This window comes from Oryx dammah, unplaced genomic scaffold (assembly GCF_014754425.2).
Source record: "Oryx dammah isolate SB20612 unplaced genomic scaffold, SCBI_Odam_1.1 HiC_scaffold_1, whole genome shotgun sequence".
In the NCBI taxonomy this organism is placed as follows: Eukaryota; Metazoa; Chordata; class Mammalia; order Artiodactyla; family Bovidae; genus Oryx; species Oryx dammah.
This window is the reverse complement of record NW_024070185.1, coordinates 73,212,093-73,238,353: the sequence shown is the minus strand read 5'-3', so window position 1 is coordinate 73,238,353 and position 26,261 is coordinate 73,212,093. Positions and strand designations below refer to the sequence as shown.

The 26,261-nt window shown below is 45.3% G+C and overlaps 1 protein-coding gene across 1 annotated transcript in view; it reads right to left on the bottom strand.

Annotated features, from left to right (window-relative positions):
- The window catches only part of LOC120866098 (bifunctional epoxide hydrolase 2-like), a 64,811-nt gene that overhangs the window by 26,067 nt on the left and 12,483 nt on the right, over nucleotides 1-26,261 (bottom strand). Inside the window, exons 4-11 of the mRNA XM_040243596.1 lie at nucleotides 25,617-25,807; nucleotides 23,531-23,653; nucleotides 18,288-18,362; nucleotides 13,278-13,373; nucleotides 12,683-12,761; nucleotides 7,510-7,544; nucleotides 5,272-5,298; nucleotides 2,501-2,586 (exon numbers count right to left, since the gene is read on the bottom strand). Coding sequence (XP_040099530.1) covers nucleotides 2,501-2,586; nucleotides 5,272-5,298; nucleotides 7,510-7,544; nucleotides 12,683-12,761; nucleotides 13,278-13,373; nucleotides 18,288-18,362; nucleotides 23,531-23,653; nucleotides 25,617-25,807 — 712 coding nt within the window. The remainder of the gene's footprint in view (nucleotides 1-2,500; nucleotides 2,587-5,271; nucleotides 5,299-7,509; nucleotides 7,545-12,682; nucleotides 12,762-13,277; nucleotides 13,374-18,287; nucleotides 18,363-23,530; nucleotides 23,654-25,616; nucleotides 25,808-26,261) is intronic.

Sequence of the window (26,261 nt, the reverse complement as noted above, 5' to 3'; positions counted from 1 at the left end):
CCTACCATCTAAGAGTCGGGATGCCGGGAGCCAGCGTGAGGAACTCCGCCCATGGCAAAGGTCATGAGGAAGGAGGCTTCAGCATATGCAAAGGTGGGATAGAGCCTCAGGAAACCCCCTGTTCCTGAGCATCTACCCCCAAAACCAGAGTCTACCTACTTTACTGTTTCATGCTCTCACCTATACCTCTGACTTTACTTGGGGCTGACCCCCATTACCTCTCTCGGAGAAGGAGTTAACTTACAGCTCCAAGTCAATAAAAATTCCTGGGCACGACAAGAGTGTTTCAACTTATGAACTCCTCTGAAGATTATCTAGTCTGCCTGTACGGGTTTGTCCGGCCACATGTGATTGTTTACAGCCTCCCAACAGTGAGAGGCACGAGATGTTTTAGACTTACTAAAGGCAGATTCTTTTGGGAAGTTAGAAATTATTGGTATAGTGAGTTGGTTAGGAATTATATTGGTGAAGGGTTTTTCATTTGTTGTGCCAATAATTGCTGCTAATTCCCTGCCCTGGGTGTGACAAGGGTGTCTCAGGTCAAACCTCTCTGCTGACAGACTAGCTTGTCTGACAACCTCTCAACCATAAATAGCACAGAGAGTTTGGAGTATTTTGAAAGTCTTAATTAGCAGAGGGCTTTTCTCATTGTTGAGTCAATGATTGCTGCCAGGCCTCCATATCCTTAGGCACCTGGGAATATATTAATCAATCTATTTGGAATATAGAAAAGGAAATATAGTAGTTTTTGATGTTAGCAATACTAGACTTTTTGAGTTAATGAATTTTCTCTTTTGTTATAGATCACTGTACTTTGTTATAAATCACTGTGTCCCTGCTATGCAAAAATGTAACTTTATCACTATCTTAAGACTAAATAGATCTTAAGGGGAACATTGGTGAAGGGTTTTCATTTATTGGGCTGATGTTTGCTGCTAAATCTCCATATTCTCTGTCCTTATAATGAATATAACTAGTATATAGGAGAAATAAGTATTAACCTTTAAGATTAATCATGTTAACCTTAGGTTAAATAAATTCCTTTCTTAGTTGTAACCCACTACACCCTCACCCTGTAGGAATGCAACTTTATCTGCTACCTTCAGAGGGTGGTGCCTGGTTTAAGAAAAAACACCCTTGGAAAAAATAAGTTTTTTGGTTATCAGAAAGAAAGGATCATAAAATGTCAGCAGGCCTCATGGCCAGATGATGATGTAAAACCCCTAAGACCTTATGTATACTTTTATGTAAAGCACCTGATTTTGATAAAGGTCAGGACTGCTGACCCCCACGTGACTTTAAAATTTCCATTTATCTCTATGTGTAACACAAGGTATATAAGCAAACCTAAAAAATAAAGAAATCGGATCAGTTTCTGGAAAGACTGATTCCCCTGTGTTGTTTCTTTCTTGCTCCCTGTTTTTCTGGCTGAATTCCCATCTGGAGCATGGGTGCTTGCCACGTCTACTTACTTGCCCCAGCTTTTAAGTTCCACGTGAGAAGGAGACCAAGGAGGGGCACCTTCCAATATTCAAGTGGTGCCGGTGGCCCAGTGTAGATGGTGCAAATTCCTTGTCTTGGAATTTTATTGGTATCCCACGTAAACCAAGTTATTCAGCCTCTTTTTCTCCACTAATATTTCCTACTACACTATCCTTTTCTAATCTCTCTCTATATCTGTAATTAAGTAAGTTTTTTGCTAGGACACCGATTCCATCTCCCCTTCGAAATACCCTGGATCCACTGGGGCTGGACCCCGCAGGACACAACTGAGCAACTTCACTTTCACGCACTGGAGAAGGAAATGGCAGCCCACTCCAGTGTTCTTGCCTGGAGAATCCCAGGGACAGGGAAGCCTGGTGGGCTGCCGTCTATGGGGTCGCACAGAGTCGGACACGACTGACCAGACTTACCAGCAGCAGCGGCAGCCATCAGACTGCAGCCGCTCCCTATGTTGAGCCCTGAGAAAACTCAGGATGTAAAAGCACAGCATGCTGGCCTCAGATAGCTGAGTGCATGTCAAAGGAATGGTTTCAGTGAGCCCAGACTCTTGCATCTTCCCATATATGGGAAAGTGCTCAGTTCCCTTAACTTGAAATATCTCATTTTCTTTAATTAACAATCAACTTTAAAAAATTATTGGAAGATAATTGCTTGACAATATGATGCTTGTTTCTGCCATACATCTGCCATCTGCTGCAAAACTGCTGTACAACCTGGCCCCCTTTCACCTCCTCAGAGCAGTTTCTCAGAGCTATCTGAAACACTGTCTCCAGGCTGCAGTCCTCACTTTGCTGCAAATAAAACTTGCAACACTTGAGTTGTGAAAATTTTTTTCAACGCTACTCACACACCAGTGAGCTAAGGGAATAAGGTTTTACCTTCTCAGATAACAACCTACCATTTTCAAGATGTTTTCTAGAACTCAAGACCTGAGGAAGGATTTTAGGGAATTCAAGTCCAGTCTGACCCAAACTCTTGATGCCCATTGCCTAATTACCTCACTCTCTCAGGGTGGAAGAGAGCGATGGTCCACACCAGCATGCCGCCCCAGTCGTGGCCAATGAATACAGCCTGAGAGATGCCCTAGGAAGACAAAGAAAGGGGAAGAGTGTGAGCAGGTTCCTGGGATGGGGGATAGGTGCTGAAAGCTGGAGCCCTGGTTCTCCCCTGAGGTCCAACCACAGCAACTACTTCGAATGTCCACTGTCTTGAAACCTCTGTCCCCATGTGTGGGCCCCACAGATCTGCCACACAAACAACTGGCCTTTCAAATCTTCTTGGAAGACTGAGGCCACTGGCCACGAATTCCCTCTCTACCTTCTCTCCAATCAAAATTTTTTTCACCTTCTTTCCTCCTATTTGTCTTAAAGTTAGAAGGACTCCCCTCCTCTCCTGTGCTTATCTCCCATTGAGTGGTTATTATTCTGTTCCTCATTCTTTTGGGATCTTCTCTCCCCTAAGTAGCCAGGAGAGCCTCAAAAGCATCTTATATCTCCTGATTTCTTCCTGCATCTTCCTCTTCTCTGCTGCTGGAACCACGAATGACCACACTCCTGTCCATGGAAGACCTACTGAGTCACAGCTCTTTGTCTTCTAACACACATTTTGCAAATGAAAAGATGGCTAACAGTGGTCAAGAAACTTGCCCATGCTGCATGGATGATAAGTGGCAGAGGTCCCAGGTGGAGGTCAGACCCAGGTCCCCCAACCTAAGGACTTCCTAGGTGGTGCTAGTGGTAAAGAATCCACCTGCCAATGCAGGAGACATAAGAGATGCTTCCCTGAGTCAGGAAGATCCTCTGAAGGAGGGCATGGCAACCCACTCCAGTATTCTTGCCTGGAAAATTCCATGGACGAGGAGCCTGGTGGGCTAGTCCATAGCATTGCAAAGAGCTGGACACTACCAAAGTAACTTAGCATGCACACAGCCCCCAACCTAAAATTGGGCTCCCTCCTCTGTCCTACCTACTGATCACATTTAGGGCCTTCAGATCCTTCCAAGCCTCACTGGAAGGAAGTGGGCAGGGCACAATCATTAAAAGAATGATACAACCATTAAGAACAGGATATCACAAAAATCTGTTAGAACGTACTAGGCCCAAGATGGCAAAAGGTTCGACCTCAAATAGACCTTGAGCCTCATTATATGCTCAAACATTCCAAACCACGTTAAATGAAGGCATTAGATTTTAAATATTTCAAAAGGGGTGTAACTTTTTAAAAGTTGTGTAATATTGTTGTTCAGTTGCTAAGTCAGTTCAGTTCAGTTCAGTTCCATCGCTCAGTCGTGTCCGACTCTTTGTGACCCCATGAATTGCAGCACGCCAGGCCTCCCTGTCCATCACCAACTCCCGGAGTTCACTCAGACTCACATCCATCGAGTCAGTGATGCCATCCAGCCATCTCATCCTCTGTCGTCCCCGTCTCCTTCTGCCCTCAATTCCTCTCAGCATCAGAGTCTTTTCCAATGAGTCAACTCTTCGCATGAGGTGGCCAAAGTACTGGAGTTTCAGCTTTAGCATCATTCCTTCCAAAGAAATCCCAGGGCTGATCTCCTTTAGGATGGACTGGTTGGGTCTCCTTGTAGTCCAAGGGACTCTCAAGAGTCTTCTCCAACACCACAGTTCAAAAGCATCAATTCTTCGGTGCTCAACCTTCTTCACAGTCCAATTCTCACATCCATACATGACCACTGGAAAAACCATAGCCTTGACTAGACGGACCTTAGTTGGCAAAGTAATGTCTCTGCTTTTGTATATGCTATCTAGGTTGGTCATAACTTTTCTTCCAAGGAGTAAGCGTCTTTTAATTTCATGGCTGCAGTCACCATCTGCAGTGATTCTGGAGCTCCAAAAAATAAAGTCTGACACTGTTTCCACTGTTTCCCCATCTATTTCCCATGAAGTGATGGGACCGGAGGCCATGATCTTCGTTTTCTGAATGTTGAGCTTTAAGCCAACTTTTTCACTCTCCTCTTTCACTTTCATCAAGAGGCTTTTGAGTTCCTCTTCACTTTCTGCCATAAGGGTGGTGTCATCTGCATATCTGAGGTTATTGATATTTCTCCTGGCAATCTTGATTCCAGCTTGTGTTTCTTCCAGCCCAGGGTTTCTCATGATGTACTCTGCATATAAGTTAAATAAGCAGGGTGACAATATACAGCCTTGATGCACTCCTTTTCCTATTTGGAACCAGTCTGTTGTTCCATGTCCAGTTCTAACTGTTGCTTCCTGACCTGCATACAGTTGCTGCATAAAGTTGCTAAGTCATTCATGTCCAACTCTTTTGTGACCTCATGGGCTGTAGCCTGCCAGACTCCTCTGTCCATGGGATTTCCCAGGCAAGAATACTGGAGTGGACTGTCATTTTCCTTTGCCAGGGGATCTTTCTGACCCAGGGGTCAAACCCACGTCCCCTGCATTGGCAGGAGGATTCCTTACCACTGAGCCACCTGGGAAGCACTGTGGGAATATTAAGATATTTTTGAGACTTCTTAACCTGGCACTAAGGCTCTCCACCTGGCTTAAAGCCAACAAAGATATCCTATCCTTCGGAAGATGCTTTTCATAAAACAAGAACCAAAACAAATGCTTCTGTGTATTCTCCAAACCTGTCTTTGTGTTCCCTTCCGACCCACCACCCCCACTTCCCGGCCTGTGCCACCCCCTTGAGAGCTCTGACAGATGACATCTTCTAGGGTTATGTCTTTTCTTTAACTTCCCAGCCCCAAACAGAATTCTCCAAAGAGATCAGTTCAAGATAACTTACCAACTTATCCAGGAAGGTGATCATGTCCTAAGAAAGAAAACACACAGCAAAATCAGAACTGTAGCCATCCAACTCAGCAGCTTGAAGATTAGAATTACTGTGTTTGCCTTTGTTACAGTCTGAATTGTGTCCTCCCCACCCCTAATCCCATCCCCCAATTCCCCTAACACCTGGTACTTCAGAATATGGCTGTATTAAATCTGAAGGTAGACTCATTTAAAAAGTGATGAAGTTAAATGGGGTCATTAGGATGAGCCTTAATCCAATATAAAAGGGAAAACAACTATGGCTTCCTGTTTCTCAGTCCTGCTTCTCCAAAAAGACTCCCAGGTAACTTGTCACACCATCTCTGTTTGTCTGAGCCAATGCAAAGGGCCTCTGCTCAGTACAATAAGTCTACAGAGCCACATATACGGAGCCCATAAGGGTGGGGCCCTGAGCCAGTAAGATTAGTGTTCTTATAAGAATAGCCCCAGAGTTGTTCTCTCTCCCTGCCATGTGAAGATGCAGCAAGAAGGCAGTCACCTGCAGGCCAGGGGGTCCCTCACGAGAACCTGAGCCTATTGGAACCAGAACCCAGACTTTCAGCCTCCAGAAAGGGGAGAAATACATTTCTGTGGTTTAAGCCCTCTGGTCTGTGGTGTCTTGTCACGTAAGCTTGAGCCAACTAATGTACACACTAATGGGGAATTTAGCTGAGGGATTCCCAGAAACTCCATGACATGCAAAGTGGCAGCACCCATGAGGTTCCTGACTAACAGACTGTCTGATGTAAGAGCATCTCTAAGGGGTGAAGGGTGCAGAACTGTGGTCCAGCTACAGTGACTGGGGTGATCTGAGTCCCCCATGAGCGAGAAAAACAATTAAGGAAGAATGTGGGAAATGAAGGAAACGCAGGAACCCCTTTACCTTTTCCTCCTAGCTGATATTGTCCATACCACTCCCTCAGCACTAAACTTGTATTCAGAGCATCTCTCCACTTCCTTCTTTCTTTATTATTCCCTTACTTTCTGGGTTCTCAGACTTGCCTGTGTACGGGCACTGTTTGCCGAGTCCATAACCCTGCTTTGGAAGCAACTCAGAGCATGGGCTTTGCTTTTCGGCAACTTACAGAGGCTGTTCACAGGCCAGAGTGAAGTCAGGGTCACTAATTCCAGGGCAGCCAGAATCCTGTGCTGTTTCTGTGACCATTTCATTTCTAACAAGAAATAGTATCATTCTCACAGTTCCCTGAAGGATCTCTGGTCCTGGGGAAATCGTTTCCAGAAGGAACGTCCTGGATCCATATATATTCTCAGGGGTCTACCCAGATAACTGTCCACTGGAAAACTCACTAAGTGTACTTTTTCTGTATGACAGGTAGGCTTATACCTGGGCAGACCACGGTCCCCTTATCCTGCCAGTAATAAGCATCTGTAATTTTAGCATAATCAGTGGCATCACCAGTTTTCAGGCCACACAAGAGGCTGTTTCTTCCTCCTGGTCCCTCCAGCCTTTGCTTTTGCTCTAGGGCTGATGGAGGTTTGGGTGCAAGCCTTGAGATGAGGGTCTCCCTCCTAATGGTGCTATTGCCTTAGAGTAGAAAGACCACTGCAGTCTCCAGTCCACACACTCACTTCCAGGGTCTGACCAAAAATGTCTTTACCAAAATAAAGTGATTTTATAAAATTCTCAGGATGGAAAGGTGATATGGTGGAGTAGTTAAGAGCAGGAGCAGGGGAGCTACTACAGAATTCAAACCTGGCTCTAAAACTGTTGATCTCAGACAAATTATATGACTCCTCGTACTCAATTTCCTTTTCCATCAAACACTTAGAAAAATACTTGATATACAGGGTGTGCATGCATGCTGAATTGCTTCAGTCATGACTCTTTGCAAACCTATGGACTGTAGCCTGCCAGGCTCCTCTGTCCACGGGATTCTCCAGGCAAGAATACTGGAGTGTGATGCTATGTCCTCTTCCAGGGAAGCTTCTGAACCCAGGGATCCAACCAGCATCTCTTACGTCTCCAGCTTTGGCAGGCAGGTTCTTTGCCACTAGCACTACCTGGGAAAACCTACTTGATATACAGTAAATGTTGGCTATTATTTCAAAATATTTCAACCTTCAGAAAGAACTTATACCCAAATGCTGTGAAATGCTGCATTCTTAGGACTTAAATCACACTTCTGTCTTTTATCAATGAAAACACAGGATGGAAAAGAAGTTACAGATGTTACCCAAAGACCCTTCTTACCTTGCTTAACACTTCCAAGGAATATTCTTCTATTTCTGCAATTATAAATAAAAGAAACATTTAATTTAATTTAATTTAATTTGTGTGATTGAGTTAGACAAGGTCCTAGTCTAGGACCACAGCCTTGTCTAACTCAATGAAACCAAGCCATGCCTGCAGGGCAACCCAAGATGGGCGGGTCATGGTGGAGAGGTCTGACAGAACGTGGTCCACTGGAGAAGGGAATGGCAAGCCACTTCAGTATTCTTGCCTTGAGAACCCCATGAACAGTATGAAAAGGCAATATGATAGGATACCAAAAGAGGAACTCCCCAGGTCATTAGGTGCCCAATATGCTACTGGAGATCAGAGGAGAAATAACTACAGAAAAAATGAAGGGATGGAGCCAAAGCAAAAACAATACCCAGCTGTGGATGTGACTGGTGATAGAAGCAAGGTCCGATGCTGTAAAGAGCAATATTGCATAGGAACCTGGAATGTCAGGTCCATGAATCAAGGCAAATTGGAAGTGGTCAAACAAGAGCTGGCAAGGGTGAACATCGACATTCTAGGAATCAGCAAACTAAAATGGACTGGAATGGGTGAATTTAACTCAGATGACCATTATATCTACTACTGAGGGCAGGAATCCCTCAGAAGAAATGGAGTAGCCATCATGGTCAACAAAAGAGTCCGAAATGCAGTACTTGGATGCAGTCTCAAAAATGACAGAATGATCTCTGTTCGTCTCCAAGGCAAACCATTCAATATCACAGTTATCCAAGTCTATGCCCCAACCAGTAATGCTGAAGAAGCTGAAGTTGAACAGTTCTATGAAGACCTACAAGACCTTTTAGAACTAACACCCAAAAAAGATGTCCTTTTCATTATAGGGGACTGGAATGCAAAAGTAGGAAGTCAAGAAACACCTGGAGTAACAGGCAAATTTGGCCTTGGAATGCAGAGTGAAGCAGGGCAAAGACTAATAGAGTTTTGCCAAGAAAATGCACTGGTCATAGCAAACACCCTCTTCCAACAAAACAAGAGAAGACTCTACACGTGGACATCACCAGATGGTCACACCAAAATCAGATTGATTATATTCTATGCAGCCAAAGATGGAGAAGCTCTATACAGTCAACAAAAACAAGACCAGGAGCTAACTGTGGCTCAGATCATGAACTCCTTATTACCAAATTCAGACTTAAATTGATGAAAGTAGGGAAAACTGCTAGACCATTCAGGTATGACCTAAATCAAATCCCTTATGATTATACAGTGGAAGTGAGAAATAGATTTAAGGGCCTAGATCTGATAGATAGAGTGCCTGATGAACTATGGAATGAAGTTCGTGACATTGTGGAGAAGACAGGGATCAAGACCATTCCCATGGAAAAGAAATGCAAAAAAGCAAAATGGCTGTCTGGGGACGCCTTACAAATAGCTGAGAAGAGAAGAGAGGCAAAAAGCAAAGGAGAAAAGGAAAGATATAGGCATCTAAATGCAGAGTTCCAAAGAATAGCAAGAAGAGATAAGAAAGCCTTCTTCAACAATCAATGTAAAGAAATAGAGGAAAACAACAGATTGGGAAAGACTAAAGATCTCTTCAAGAAAATTAGAGATACCAAGGGAACATTTCATGCAAAGATGGGCTTGATAAAGGACAGAAATGGTATGGACCTAACAGAAACAGAAGATATTAAGAAGAGTTGGCAAGAATACGCGGAAGAACTGTACAAAAAAGATCTTCACGACCCAGATAGTCATGATGATGTGATCACTAATCTAGAGCCAGACATCTTGGAATGTGAAGTCAAGTGGGCTTTAGGAAGCATCACTATGAACAAAGCTAGTGGAGGTGATGGGATTCCAATTGAGCTGTTTCAAATCCTGAAAGATGATGCTGTGAAAGTGCTGCACTCAATATGCCAGCAAATTTGGAAAACTCAGCAGTGGCCACAGGACTGGAAAAGGTCAGTTTTCATTCCAATTCCAAAGAAAGGCAATGCCAAAGAATGTTCAAACTACCGCACAATTGCACTCATCTCACATGCTAGTAAAGTAATGCTCAAAATTATCCAAACCAGGCTTCAGCAATACGTGAACTGTGAACTCCCTGACGTTCAAGCTGGTTTTAGAAAAGGCAGAGGAACCAGAGATCAAATTGCCAACATCCGCTGGATCATGGAAAAAGCAAGAGAGTTCCAGAAAAACATCTATTTCTGCTTTATTGACTATGCCAAAGCCTTTGACTGTGTGGATCACAATAAACTGGAAAATTCTGAAAGACATGGGAATACCAGACCACCTGACCTGCCTCTTGAGAAATCTGTATGCAGGTCAGGAAGCAACAGTTAGAACCGGATATGGAACAACAGACTGGTTCCAAATAGGAAAAAGGACTACGTCAAAGCTGTATATTGTCACCCTGCTTATTTAACTTAAATGCAGAGTACATCATGAGAGACGCTGGGCTGGAAGAAGCACAAGCTGGAATCAAGATTGCCGGGAGAAATATCAATAACCTCAGATATGCAGATGACATCACCCTTATGGCAGAAAGTGAAGAGGAACTCAAAAGCCTCTTGATGAAAGTGAAAGAGGAGAGCGAAAAAGTTGGCTCAACATTCAGAAAACGAAGATCATGGCCTCCGGTCCCATCACTTCATGGGAAATAGATGGGGAAGCAGTGGAAACAGTGTCAGACTTTATTTTTGTGGGCTCCAAAATCACTGCAGATGGTGACTGCAGCCATGAAATTAAAAGACACTTACTCCTTGGAAGAAAAGTTATGACCAACCTAGATAGTATATTCAAAAGCAGAGACATTACTTTGCCGACTAAGGTCTGTCTAGTCAAGGCTATGGGTTTTCCAGTGGTCATGTATGGATGTGAGAGTTGGACTGTGAAGAAGGCTGAGCACCGAAGAATTGATGCTTTTGAACTATGGTGTTGGAGAAGACTCTTGAGAGTCCCTTGGACTGCAAGGAGATACAACCAGTCCATTCTGAAGGAGATCAACCCTGGGATTTCTTTGGAAGGAATGATGCTAAAGTTGAAACTCCAGTACTTTGGCCACCTCATGCGAAGAATTGACTCATTGGAAAAAACTCTGATGCTGGGAGGGATTGGGGGCAGGAGAAGGGGATGACAGAGGATGAGATGGCTGGATGGCATCACCAATCAGTTCAGTTGCTCAGTCGTGTCCGACTCTTTGCGACCCCATGAATTGCAGCACGCCGGGCCTCCCTGTTCATCACCATCTCCCGGAGTTCACTCAGACTCACGTCCATCGAGTCGGTGATGCCATCCAGCCATCTCATCCTCGTCGTCCCCTTCTCCTCCTGCCCCCAATCCCTCCCAGTTACCAACACACTAAAAAGGCCCCTTTCCAAAAAAAAAAAAAGTATCGTATTACATGATTAGATTGATATAGTCCGTACAAGGGATTCAGGGAAGATTACAATAGAGATGAATGAAAATAAACACTTAAATAATTAAAGAAAATACCCTTAGACATCTTTCCTGAATATCTGGACTGAGTCCTTCCTTTTATCTAAAATGCTTCTGCATCATTCAAGAGGTAGTAAGCTGAGTTGACATGGGACATGATGACATTTAGGGAACAATCACAGAGGCACACTCTTGCCATGATAGGCTGAGTGGCCTGGAGGTGGCCCCTGAGTGCCTGAGAGCCCCAGCCCATGTCAGTGGGCTTCTAACTCAACATAGCAGGGCTGATGTGAATGTGGCTGCAGCAGCTCAGGAAAGGGGTGGTGAGCCACTGCCTGGGCCCACTAAGCTGCTAAGAGCATCCTTGACGACAGAGGGACCAGCAACTCTTCTGCACACCTGACTGCTTCCCATTCCCTCCTCCACGTGACATTCTTAAAGGTTGGGGGCTGAGGATCTCTCTGACACTGATAAAGACAATGCACTCTTGGGCAATCCAGTGGTTAAGACTTTGCCTTTCAGTGCAGGGGGTGCAGGTTGATATCTGGTCAGGGAGCCAAGATCCCACATGCCTTTGGCCAAAAATCCAAAAACATAAAACAGAAGCACTGTTGTAACAAATTCAACAAAGACTTTAAAAATTGTCCTAATTAAAAAAAAAATCTTAAAAATATAATGGATTCCTTCCTTCCCAGGGAAAATGCTCATATACCCACACGTGGTCTCAAGGGTTCCCAGGCCCTGACATCCTCAGATGGGCTCCCACTAGGACCAGTAGATGCTGGGTTAAGTAAGAATCTGGCCTACAAATTACTGTATGATTCAGCAATTCCACTTCTGGGTATATATGCCAAAGAACTGACAGGAGGGATGCAAAGAGATATTTGTACACCCATGTTAATTGCAGCATTATTCACAATAGCCAAAAGGTGACGCCATCCCAGTGTCTATCAATGGATGCATGTATAAACAAACTATGGTCTATTCATACAAGAAAATATTGTGTGTGTGTGTGTTCAGTCCCTCAGTGGTGTCTGACTCTTTGCAACCCTATAAACTATAGCCTGCCAGGCTCCTCTGTCCATGGGATTATTCTGGAAAGAATACTAGAGTGGGCTGCCATGCTCTCATCTAGGAGATCTCCCCGACCCAAGAGTCAAACCTGCATCTCCTAAGGCTCCTGCATTGGCAGGCATATTCTTTTATCACTGATCTACTAAGCCTCCCACAATGGAATATTATTCATCCTTAAAAAGGAAGGAAATTGTGATACGGAGTATAACATGGATGAACCCTGATGACATTATGCTAAGTGAAATAAGTCAATTACAAAAGGATAGATACTGTATGATCCACTTAGATGAGGTACCTGGTCGAGTTTATAGAATCAGAGAGCAGAAGGGAGCTTGGTGGGAACTGAGGGGAGGGAGAATGGGGAGCCATTGGTCAATGGTCCAGAGATTCAGTTCTGCAAGATGAAAAAAGAAGCTAGATGGCACCAGTTATACTCTATATCCTCACTGACTCACAGGAGATTCCCTTGGGGGCACAGACCGCTGGATTTCTTATATTCATTCAGAGTATGAGGACCAGGGTCGTCTGGGGCCCAAAGTGCACAGACATGGACACTGCAGGAACTGGGAGGGGAGAGGGGATGTCAGACCTCTTGGAAGGGCTGCCTGCTCTGACATGGGACCAGGGCATGACCCACACAGGAAAAGCTGTAAAACAGGTAACTCACCAGGAGGAGCAGATGACTCTCCATAGCCTTTCATGTCCACGGCTAGGACCCGGAAACCCGCCTGGGCCAGAGCAGGGATCTAGAGCACAAACATTTCAGAACCCTTCCAGTGTGGTCTCATCAGTATTTTTTGGACACTCCCTCTTTGCTTCCTATAAATGGCTTGGTTCTAAGTGCCACATGACCCTACCTGGAATCCTCGCCATGGGGTCAGAATCTCACTGGGATGGGGCTGCCATGGGTGGTGGTAGGGTTTGTACTCTGCACCTAATGCAGCACCAGAGAGAGCAGCTTTCCTAGCAAAGACCTTGCAGATTTTTACAATCATTACAGACACTTCCCAGCAGGTGGCATGAAGCATCTTGAAGAAGTTGACCTTTATGTAATCTGCAAAGGGAATATGGGGACTAGCACAGCTCTGAGCTCTGAAGCCATCTCCGACCCCAATATTTCAGAGATATCATGGTCATCCTTGGGAGATGAGGCTCCACAGCAAGGTTTCAGCTTCTTAATGATATCCAAGGCTGGGTCACACCATCTAGATGTTTCTCTCCCCTCACCTGACTGGGGTGTACCTTCTCCCAGTTTCCCTTACCTGGTACCTCCAAGAGAACCAACTCTCAGGAAATCCATGGCAGAGGCACACGACAGGGCCGGAGCCCAGCTCCACAAAATGCAGACGCACCCCAGGCTGTAGAAGAGAGAGGGGAACAGGGAGTGATCGCAGCCTGCAGGCCAGAGGGAACCAACACCTCTTCCCCAGACCACATGGCCTTTTCAGTATGCTCCCAGATCACTTGAGCCTGGCCTGGCTTTCTCAGCAAAAACCCTCAATGTTAGAAGAAAATTTCTGGGAAGAAACAAATGGCCAAACTGCAACAGAAATAGGCAGTTTCACTGGAACAAGAAAAGCATGAAAAGAAGATCATAATGTCAATCCCTAAGAAAGAAAATGCCAAAGAATGCTCAAACTACTGCACAATTGCACTCATCCACATGCTAGTAAAGTAATGTTCAAACCTCTCCACCCCAGGCTTCAGGATTACATGAACTGTGAACTTCCAGATGTTCAAGCTGGTTTTAGAAAAGGCAGAGGAACCAGAGATCATATTACCAACATCCACTGGATCATCGAAAAAGCAAGAGAGTTCTAGAAAAACATCTATTTCTGCTTTATTGACTATGCCAAAGCCTTTGACTGTGTGGATCCCAATAAACTATGGGAAATTCTGAAGAGATGGGAATACCAGACCACCTGACCTGCCTCTTGAGAGATCTGTATGCAGGCAGCTAGAACTGGACATGGAACAACAGACTGGTTCCAAATAGGAAAAGAAGTATGTCAAGGCTGTATATTGTCATCCCGCTTATTTAACTTATATGCATCATGAGAAACGCTGGGCTGGAAGAAGCACAAGCTGGAGTCAAGACTGTGGGGAGAAATATCAATAACCTCAGATATGCAGATGATACCACCCTTATGGCAGAAAGCGAGGAAGAACTAAACAGCCTCTTGATGAAAGTGAAAGAGGAGAGTGAAAAAGTTGGCTTAAAGCTCAACATTCAGAAAACTAAGATCATGGCATCCGGTCCCATCACTTCATGGCAAATAGATGGGGAAACAGTGGAAACAGTGGCTGATTTTATTTTTCTAGGCTCCAAAATCACTGCGGATGGTGATTGCAACCATGAAATAAAAAGACACTCCTTGGAAGAAAAGTTATGACCAACCTAGACAGCATATTCAAAAGCAGACATATTATTTTGCCAACAAAGGTCCCTCTATGGTTTTTCTAGTAGTCATGTATGGATGTGAGAATTGGACTATAAAGTTGGACTATAAAGAAAGCTGAGGGCCGAAGAACTGATGCTTTTGAACTGTCATGTTGGAGAAGACTCTTGGACTGCAAGGGGATCTAACCAGTCCATCATAAAGGAGGTCAGTCCTGGGTGTTCATTGGAAGGACTGATGTTGAAGCTGAAACTCCAATACTTTGGCCACCTGATGCGAAGAGCTGACTCATTTGAAAAGACCTTGATGCTGGGAAAGATTGAGGGCAGGAGGAGAAGGGGACAACAGAGGATGAGATGGTTGGATGGCATCACTGACTCAATGGATATGAGTTTGGGTAGGCTCCAGGAGTTGGTGATGGACAGGGAGGCCTGGCCTGTGGTGGTTCATGGGGTCACAAAGAGTTGGACATGACTGAATGACTGAACTGAACTGAATTGAAGTGAACATGGGAAAACAAACTGACTTTGCCTTCCTCCCTAAAAGGCCCTCATATCCTGTCAGGGTTCCTGGTACCATATGCCACGGGGCAACTAAACCCGTGCACCATAACTAATGAGCCTGCACTCTGGAGCCCAAGAGCGGCAGCAACTGGAGCCTGCGCTAGAGACCACGCTCTGCAACAGGAGAAGGCACGGCAACAAGAAGCTTGAGCTCCGCAACTACAGAGCAGCCCCCTGCTTGCTGCAACTAAAGAAAGCCCTCGAACAGCAACAAAGACCCGGCACGAACAAAAATAAAATCAATCAATTAATTAAAAATAAAGTAAACTGGGGGCTGATCTTGTGCAGGGCATAATATTCACATGAAGGTGCAGAACACCGTGATTGTTCCGTTAAAAGCTGTTTGTCTCTTGAATATTAAATTTTTTCCCCAGCTTTGCTATACTTCTGGTCTTTTGTGGACTACACAGGTGTGCCTAAGACTGCTTGGGCTGAAAAATCCACCTTCTTCTCTACTCCTTGGCTTCTGCTGACATTTTCCAGGCCTCTCCCAACCTCCTTGCAGTGGGTGTGGCCGTGTGACTAGCCAGCGCTGTCTGAGTGCAAGAGCCCTGTGTTCCATCTGGGCCATGAACCTCTCTCACCTGGTTCCCCCTTGCTTTTCCTATCTGTACCCAAATGGACTGGACCGTGAGGAAGGAAGAACATGCAAAAAGAAGAAGCCTGAGAGCTTGAATGACTGTGAGGAGACAGCCCATTCCCAAACCACACTGGATTGCGCTGCCAGACAGAAACAAACTTGGGAGTCAAGCCACTGAAAGTGTGGGGCTATTTATTACAGCACCGAGCCTACCCTGACCATTACAGCAGGGTCTAAGCAAAAAAGCTAAAACAGTATATAGTCAAAGCACCTTATTTCCCCCTCAAAATACATATCTTTAAATTTCTAATGGAAACAAATGAAAAAAAATAAGCTCCATCTTACGGAAATCTACTTGGAATGACTCTATTTCACTGCATCTCATACAACTCCAAGGTGGGCATTCCAAACTGGAAGTTTCACTCATAATTCCCAATGAGCTATTTTGCTCAAGAAAACATCAGGCTGATGTTTCACAAACTATTTCATGGACAATAGTCCTTTTTTTTTTTTTGATCAGAATATGTTCTATAGTCTTTCCTTCAGTACTTGGCAAAGAAAGGGAATTGAACTTTTTTGTTTAGGCAACAGTTAATATGCTTTAATTTGTAAAACTTGAATTTTATATGTAAAATTGTTGTTATTTAGTCGCTAAGTCATGTCTGACTCTTTGATGACCCCATGGACTATAGCGCACCAGGCTCCTCTGTCTATGTGATTTTCCCGGGCAAGAATACTGGAGTGGGTTGCCATTTCCTTTTCCGAGAATTGAACTTTAAATTCTATACTCCTTTATATTGAAAAATATTACAGTGCTGTTGTCCAGTCAAATGATCCTAACCACCCTCTGTTCTTAATGGATCTTAACCAAAAGGTTTGTTCTTCTAGCTGAGTAGCTCAGCAAACACATGCATTTTCCCATTCTTTGAACGACTTGTTAACACAACTGTCATTAAGCCAGAAATCAGGGATCTATTATTAGCCCACTTTGAGTTTCATTGGCATCAAGGCAACAGTACCCTCAGAGTCTGGGATCCCCAGAGGCCACTACTCCAGTCCTTAAGTTTGGGGTGAGGCCAGAGGAGGTGGTTAGGCAGCTCTGAATCATACTCCTTCAAGGTCAAATAGGAATCTATTGAAACTGGCTGGATATGCAAACATCAGGAGGATTATGAGAACAAACACTGTCCACTGGGTTGGAGACGCCCCAGGCAAGGAGGCCCTCATGCTGCTTCAGTATTAGAGATGAGGTCTGGAGGGAGCTTATGAAACCTTCACCACTCCAGGAGTACCCAGGACCACACTCACTGATGCTCACCAGAAATGCCCTTTCTCACTGTTCAAATCCCACTCATTCTCTGAGGCCCGCTTCGCCACTGAGCCTCATCCCCAGCAATTACATTCTAGTCACTTTCTCCATCTCCATAGCGCCCATTCTGAGTACCTGAGTCACTGCCAGGAAGGCCACATGCGATGATGTCACCACGGGAAATATTTTCCTGGCAGACTGCGGACCACACAGCCCCGAGGTCATGGAAGACCTCCATTCATCTAGGTTATTTCTTGAGGTGCCGAGCAAATAGCAAATGCTCCCTGAATATCCCTGTGGCGCTCCTCCAGGGCATCAGGCACACCCCCCCGACCACCCACCCAGGTCCCAGACCCCACAGCTCAGGACACCTGCTCTCTTTGTCCTCAGCTCTCTTCTTTGTGGAGCATGAGGCACTACACCCCATGATCAACACAGGATATTTCAGTTAATCCTTACAAGAACACCAAGACCAGGTATTAGCACCATCACGTCACATAGCTGTGTATACTGAGGTTCGGGACATTAAGAAACGTACACATATATGCAGACTTAGTAAGTGCCAAAGCAGGATTCTAACTGGTTCTTTCTGGCTCCAAAGCAACTGTTGGGGTTTTTTTGTGTGTGTCAGCTAACCCATAGCTATACTTGATTTCTTAGTTAAATTGTAACAGTGCTAAATGAAGAAAGATCCCAAAATGGACCTGAGTAGATGTCCCAAAGCCCTGTCCTGTATGCCGACTGGGTCGGAAGTCAGGGCCCCTCTGCACATGGCCTTGGTCTTGCCGTAGCCCTGATCCCTGGGCTTAAAACTGGCCATCTCCCTGTTTTTCTTTTCCCTGCAGTTTCCCCAGTACAGGTCTTGTGCCTCCCTGCACCCTTCATATCTGGCTCATGCCTGACACAAAGGAAGGCCCCAATCACACCCGCCAGATGAAATAATGAAATTAAGGGCCAGACACACAGGCTGTGCAGGCCGAGCAAGGCCCCCACGTGGCCTGTTGTTCGGTGGGAGTCTGATCACACTGGCCCACGTCTGTTGTCAAGTTCTGAGGAATGATACTTTTGCTGTGTTGTTGTTTAGTTGCTAAGTCATGTCCAGTCTTTTTTGACCCCATGGACTATATAGCCCACCAGGCTCCTCTGTCCTTGGGATTTCCCACGCAAGAATACTGAAGTGCATTGCCATTTCCTTCTCCAGGGGATCTTCCTGATCCAGGGATCAAATCCATATCTCCTGTATTGGCAGGTGGATTCTTTACCAGTGAGCCACCAGGGAAGCTGGATGCTTGTGGGAAAGGCCTTTTCCCTGTAAATAGTGGGTGTGCAGCTCCCCGGGAGAGTTCACAAATGTCTCATGAGTCGTCTTACATGTGCTGGTTGGAGAGGACTCGGCTGATAGCGAGAGTGCATGGACTCACCTTTATGGGCACGTATCCATGGGTCACGGTGCTTGGATCACATGAGATGGGCTGGGGGACTGCGGTTTGGAAAAGCTGAAAGTAAGAGACACACAGTAAGGGAGATGGCTCTGCTTCTGTCCACAAGACCTCTGAGTTCACAAAGTATTGCAAGAGAGCCCCAAGTTGTGCCATGGCCTCCTGAGCCGATGACGTGACTGACCTACTGGCCCCCTCTCCCCTCGGGTCATAGCCAGGCTTCACTCCCTCCATTTCCCCTTGGGTCAGTGGAGTCTGGTAACTGAATTCTGGCCAATGGGTAGCAGACAAAAGAGTATGGCCCATGCAACTAGGGGTGATCATACTGAGAGAAGCAACTCAGAAAGAGAAAGACAAATACCATACTGTCACTTATAGGTAGACTCTACGCACAAATGAACCTATCTGTGAAAGAGAAACAGACTCAGACAAAGAGAAGAGACTTGTGGTTGCCGGTGGTGGGGGTGAGGGGAAGAGAGGGATAGATTGGGAGTTTGGGATTAGTAGATGCAAATTGATGCTGGGAGGGATTGGGGGCAGGAGAAGGGGACGATCAAGGATGAGATGGCTGGATGGCATCACTGACTCGATGGATGTGAGTCTGAGTGAACTCTGAGAGTTGGTGATGGACAGGGAAGCTTGGTGCGCTGCGATTCATGGGGTCACAAAGAGTCGGACACAACTGAGCGACTGAACTGAACTGAACTGAGATGCAAACTATTATATATAAGACAGATTAAACAACAAGGCCCTACTATATAGCACAGGGAACTATATTCAATGCTGTTGTGTAGTCGCTAAGTCGTGTCTGACTCTTTTGCGATCCCATGGACTGTAACCCACTAGGCTCCTCTGTCTATGGGATTTCCCAGACAAGGCTACTGGAGTGGGTTGCTATTTCCTTCTCCAGGGGATCTTCCCAGACCAGGAATTGAACCTACATCACCTGGATTGCAAGAGGATTCTTTACCGCTGCACCACCAGGGAAGCTCATGGAAAAGATTTTTTAAATGCATGAAAAATAAAAGAAGAGTGTGGTCTGACCACCAGACCTGTGAAAATCCACATGCAAATAATGGAGGAAGTAGACTGTGAAACTGACCTCCTTTTAAAAATGGAAGAGTCTGCCTGGGAATCTGTAGAGGGTGAGACTGATGGGTCTCCACCTATGCAGTGTTCAGAAAGGACCCAGGGTGTGGTAGCAGGGATAGGTAACTGCATACCTCTGACAGTGATGAGGGAGTCAAGACAGCCCCCAGGGCCAGTGTACCCTGGAGTCCTTTTTCTAATGTGTCCCCAACTTCCCAGGTCACACACTAGGGGATGTCTCCTTGATTCCATGGAAGGGGAAGGTGGGGGTTTCCTACAAACACATGGTTCTCCCATGTTTTTGTCCTGCTTATAAAGCCCACTCATGACTGATTCCCATAGCCTTTCTGACAGATAAAAGGCACTTCCCTCTTTAAAAAGGAATGATTAGCATTTTTCCTTACACCTTCCCCATGGCTCTTAGGAGGACAAGTGGGACATAGCTTACTTTCCCTATTGCAACAAGGCTGGTGTGTGTGACTCAGATGTGATGAGGGGATAAATCTTGTAAGTGGGACCAGCAAGTGGCCACTCTAAATCCAGGTTTGGCGCTTTCTTCTCTGCTGCACAAGTCTTCTGGGCTTGCGGAAAGACAAATCAAGCTTGGGAGAGACGCTCTAACGTTGTGAAGTCATTGTGCTGTGTCTGCTATGCTAAGTTGCTTCAGTCTTCTCCAACTCTGCGATCCTATGGACTGTAGCCCACCAGCCTCCTCTGAGTCCATGGGATTCTCCAGGCAAGAAAACTGCAGTGGGTTGCCATTTCCTTCTCCAGGGGATATTCTAGACCTAGGAATGGAACCTGAGTCTCCTGAAATGGCAGGTGGGCTCTTTACTACTGAGCCACTCTTAACTCCCTGCAAAAGACCCCTCACAGCACCACTGTGGTCTGGCTTTGTTTTCACCACATGCTTTGTGCAAAGGAAGCACCACTGTTACTGAGGATCTACAATGACTGTGTAAGAGATAGGAAAATGTATTAATGTATTTTGGTCTCTGCCCCTGGTGCCTGGCACAGAGCTCATTAAGCCCTTATAAATTCTTAAGTAGTAAGAGTGCTCATTGAAAAAGCAAGAGAGTTCCAGAAAAACATCTATTTCTGCTTTATTGACTATGCCAAAGCCTTTGACTCTGTGGATCACAATAAACTGTGGAAAATTCTGAAAGAGACAGAAATACCAGTCGACCTGACCTGCCTCTTGAGAGATCTGTATGCAGGTCAGGAGGCAACAGTTAGAACTGGACATGGAACAACAGACTGGTTCCAAATAGGAAAAGAAGTATGTCAAGACTATATATTGTCGCCATGCTTATCTAGCTTATATGCAGAGTATGTCGTAAGAAATGCTGGGCTGGAAGAAGCACAAGCTGGAATCAAGATTGTGGGGAGAAATATCAATAACCTCAGATATGTAGATGACACCACGCTTATGGCAGAAAGTGAAGAAGAGCTAAAAAGCCTCTTGATGAACGTGAAAGAGGAGAGTGGAAAAAGTTGGCTTAAAGCTCAACATTCAGTAAACGAAGATCATGGCATTTGGTCCCATCACTTCATGGCAAATAGATGGGGAAACAATGGAAACAGTGGCAGACTTTATTTTCTTAGGCTCCAAAATCACTGGAGATGGTGATTGCAGCCATGAAATAAAAAGATGCTTACTCCTTGGAAGGAAAGTTATGTCCAACCTAGACAGCATATTAAAAAGCAGAGACATTACTTTGCCAACAAAAGTCCATCTAGTCAAGGCTATGGTTTTTCCAGTGGTCATGTATGGATGTGAGAGTTGGACTATAAAGAAATCTGAGCGCCGAAGAATTGATGCTTTTGAACTGTGATGTTGGAGAAGACTCTTGAGAGTCCCTTGGACTGCAAGGAGATCCAACCAGTCCATTCTAAAGGATATTAGCCCTGGGTGTTCTTTGGAAGGAATGATGCTAAAGCTGAAACTCCAGTACTCTGGCCACCTCATGGGAACAGCTGACTCACTGGAAAAGGCCCTGATGCTGGGAAAGACTGAGGGAAGGAGGAAAAGGGGATGACAGAGGATGGTTGGATGGCATCACTGACTCAATGAACATGAGTTTGAGTAAACTCTGGGAGTTGGTAATGTACAGGGAGGCCTGGCATGCTGCAGTCCATGGGGTCACAAAGAGTCGGACATGACTGAGTGACTGAACTGGACTGAACTGAAGAGTGCTCAGAGCATCTTTTGTTCTAATGAGGTGACTCTGGGTGGGTTCCTGGGTCGGGGCTCATCACCAGAAAGACAAAGCCAGGATTAGAAGCTTGGGATTTTCAGCTACCTCCCCCTCCTCCACAACGTCTAGAAGGGGAGGGAGGGAGGAAGGGCTGGAAGTAGAGTTAATAATTGATCGAGCATACATGAGAAAGTCTCCATGAACATCCACCCAACTCCAGGAGCATGGAGTTCAGAGACCTTCTAGGCTGGTGAAATCCACACTGAAAGGGTAACATGCCACAACTCCAGGGAGACAGAGGCTGCTGTGCTCGGGACCCTCCCAGATCTTGCCCTGTGCCTCCCTTCATCTGGCTGTTCATCTGTGTCCTTTATTAAATTCTTGTATAAACTGGTTAGCGTTAGGGTTCTCCAGGGGATCTTCCCAACTCAGGGATCGAACCTGGGCCTCCTGTATTGCAGGCAGATTCTTTCCCGACTGAGCCACCAGGAAAGGCCGAATAACACTTTATAAACTGGTAAACAAAAGTGCTTCCCTGATTTCCGTGAGCCACTGTGACAAGTTAATAGATTTGGGGGGTGGGGTTCTGAGACTCTCCAATTTATAGCCAATCAGTTGGAAGCACGGGTGACAACCTGAATGTGGGGTTGGCATCTGAAGTCGAGGGGTCAGTCTTGTCAGACTGAGCCCTTAACCTGTGAGCTCCGATACCCTCTCCAGGTAGATGGTGTCAGAACTAAGTTAAACTGTAGGCCACCCAGGTCATGTGGCAGATTGTCAGGGAATGTTCAACAGTAGGATTCCTGTGTGCTGTTTCCTATCTCTCTTGAACCCTCGGTTCCTTATGAGTTCCTGATAGGAGCGAGAGGAGTGGCAAGCCACTCCCAGGACTGAGGTCAAAGAGATGGGATTCTCGCACAGGATTTCCTGCATTAGCTTTTCCATTTGGTAAAGGGATTATCTACGACCCTCTTTTGATATGGATTGCCTTTTGGCCTTAAGGCCTCTACTGCTCCTTGTTTCCTTGGTAACTTGTAAAGCCTGGTCTTTTGATCTTTATCTGAAGAAGCTACCTTGTAATATGGTATATATAGTCACACAGAATTCAATAAAGCACCCTTGTTCCATCAGACTTGGGTCCCCATGTCTTTTCTTCTCTCTCTCTCTCTATTTCTGGCTTATTCCCTGGAGTGCGAAGGCCAGCTGTGTAACCCGGGGAATATCAGCCTCTTTCCTTCTTTCACTTTCTTATTGTCGACGCCAGACCACCAGGTTCTGGTGCATTAAAGGATCCCAACAGCAGAGGACTGCTTGGTGTGGGGAAAAACCTCCACATATTTGGTGATAATAAGTGTCAGAAAGAAAGTGTGTGGCAACTAAGACTTGATGCAGCCAAATAAATAAGTATATTTTTAAAAGAACAAAAGATGCCTCCTTTCTGCCAGAGCAAGCTAACCTCTAGCAGCCCCCAGCAGCATCTTGGTGGGCCTCTCTGTCTCCTAAGAAAGGAACAGATTAACTTTGGGGCCTTCCCTCTGACTGCCAAGAGGGTGTGACCCAGGTGGAACCAAACCACTATGCCCGAGTTCCAGAAGCATCACCTGGCAGATCAGAGAACAGAGCTCCTGACCACCGCAGGGGAGGACCCAGCAGTGACATTCTCATTATTTACTCTGAATGTGTGACTCTGAGGGCCTTGCTCTAGTCTTGGTCCCCTGCCTCTGACCAATATAGATTCCTGCTCTCTGAGCATCCTTTCTCTGTTTGCTGACTGCAGAGAAGGCAATAGGAAGTTCATCACAGACATCATGCTGGTTACAGGAAGGGTAACAGTCTTCCACCCAGGAGGTCCTTGCCTGGAACTCCATGTGTTTTGTTGAGTGTGGCTAAACACAGGCAAGTGAAAGGAAATCCGACTCGGTACAGATGGAAAGTTACCTGCACCCCGGTTACTTTCTCCAGCTCCTTCAGGGCCACATCAATGTCGTGGATGAAAATGGTGACCATCCCCATCTCACGGGCTGGCTTCAGATTAGTTTCGAAGTTATCTAAGAAAACCACCTGAATGCAAACAGTATGGATGGTAGCGTTAGTTTGATCAAAGCAAAACTGAAGCATGAGGGCCACTAGCCTGAAATATGCTACAATGTGGACGGTGGCTGAGGTTAAGAATTAGTAATCTCGGGACTTCCCTGACAGTCCAGTGGTTAAGACTTTGCCTTCCAGTGTAGGGAGTGTGGGTTCTAACCCTGGTCAGGGAGCTAAGACCCCACAAGCATCTCAGCCAAAAAACCAAAACATAAAACAGAAGCAATGTTGTTAACAAATTCAATAAAGACTTAAAAAATGGTCCATATAAGAAAATCTTAAAAGAAAAAAAAAAAGGATTAGTAATCTCATGATCAGATTGATAAAATATTGAGTTATTTTTCCCTCCATGTAACTGTTCATTCTTAAAATTAATTTTGTAATTAATTTAATTATGTAAGCATACATATAAACACACAGTTAAATACACATGTTCCCTGAATCTGAAACTGTAAGAAGATGAAAGATGCATATAAACTTACCAGATGAAACTTAAAATTCATCTAGGAAAATCAACATGTATGAATAGACCCTCTCCAAAAAATGTTTGGAATAGACCTATAATAAGGTCAGATAATAAAAGGTTTCATAAAATATGAAGCTATAAAAGGTAAAAAGAAAAAGTTTTGTTCTAGAAAAGAGATAAACATATTAATGAAATAGAAGGGTCTAGGAATAGACTCATACACAAATGAGAATTTAGTTTCTAATAAAAGTGTCATGCCCAGTTGGTAAGGAAAAGGATTACTTAAAAGATTAAATATTTCAACTGTTTGGGGGGAAGAAAAGTTATTCCTTCCTTCACTTATTCCCTATATAAATTCTGAATAGATCTGATTTAAATTTAAAAAAAAAGATCCTTTGGCACTTCCCTGGTAGTCCAGTGGTTAAGAATCTGCTTTGCAATGCAGGGGACACTGGTTAGATCCCTGGTCAGGGAACTAAGATCCTACATGCTGTAAAGCAACTAAGTCCGCCTCTGCAACTACTGAGCTCGCACGCCACAACTAGAGAGTCCGTGTGTCACAACAATCAGCTTATGGGTGAAAGGGGCCAACAGGAAAGTGTCAGAGAGGAATTTTGTCTTGGGCCAACCGCGTTTGTGGAGAATAGAGTAGTGAAACACAACAAAAACAACATTTTAGACCAGAGAACCTAGACACGGCATGAAGGCAGGAGTTAGGGGTGTGGGGGTGCCTACAAGGAGACTCCTGTAGGATTGGATCCCCTTCCTGTACAGCCTTTGGTTGGGTGACATTAGCCTGTGGTCTTGGGAAAGTCTCCCAGAGTCTATCTTTCTTTATAGGTAAATGCAGGCAGCTGGTCTGGCAGCTTTGGACAATAATGACTATTTTAACCAAGCTCTCCAGGGTATCTTCCCGACCCAGGGATTGAACACACATCTCTGAAGTCTCACTGCATTGGCAGGTGGGTTCTTTACCACCAGCGCCACCTGGGAAGCCATTCTGAATGGTCTGGACAATGATGCCTGTTTTAACCCAGGTCCAGCAAGAGGCACAGAGATTAACCAGAGGCCCATCTCTGGTAGAACTTCCTAGACTGAAGGGGCAGGTGAAAACCCTTTGGAAGTCCTGGCCTGGGAGAAGTCGCTCCTGCCACTGGACATTGGACCACTAAGCCAAGTCCCAGGTGTCCCCTACCTGTTCACACCTCTTTAATGTTTTAAAATTTTATTTGTTTATTTGGCTGCATCAAGTCTTAGTTGTGGCACCTGGGATCTCTCCACCTGGGTGTTCAGGCTTAGTTACCCCACAGCATGTGGGATATCAGTTCCCCAACCAGGGACTGAACCTGTGTCCCCTGCATTGGAAGGCAGATTCTTAACCATTGGACCCTCTAGGGAAGGTCCCTCAATTTTTCTTGATTGCAATCACTCTAGAACATTCTTTTCCATTGAAAGGCAGTGTCCACGTACCTCACTGGGGCTGGTCTTCAAGGTGTCCAGCACAAACTTGTAGATCTGAGGGTCAGGCTTGACCATTCCAATCTGGGATGACTCAATCAGGAAATCAAAGTGTGGCTTGAGCTCACACAACATCTGGGCCATGCTGCCTCTCGCAGCGCTGTCATCCAGCCAGTTGTTGGTGAGGATGCAGGTTGTAAATCCTAAGCAAGAAGGTGCCAGTGAATCGGCCAGCTACAGAACTTTGCTCTGAGAAGCTCTGGGTGTCCCACTGAGGGAGTCCCAAAGATGGGGCCAAACAGGGTTCTGCTCACTTACATCAATCTCCTGATGCCTGGCTTCTCAACTGACAAGTTGGAAAAGCACCATCTTTACCCATCCACCCCTTCTGATGCAGACATGAGATCCAGCTAATGGTGTGTACCAAGGGCTTTTGGATGGAGATGATACATCCCTTCATTCCTTGCAATTGCAGAGCAAGAAGTTGTGGCATTTGTCAGCTCATCTGATCAAAGTGTTTTAACTTTCATCAGCCCCTTTGATCCTTACACCTTTAGGGCAGGCAGGGTAGGCCTTACCATCCCATCTTTACCAGCAGGAAAATGAAAGCTCAGACAAATTCTAACCTGCCCAGAGCCACACAGTACAGGTAGAGCC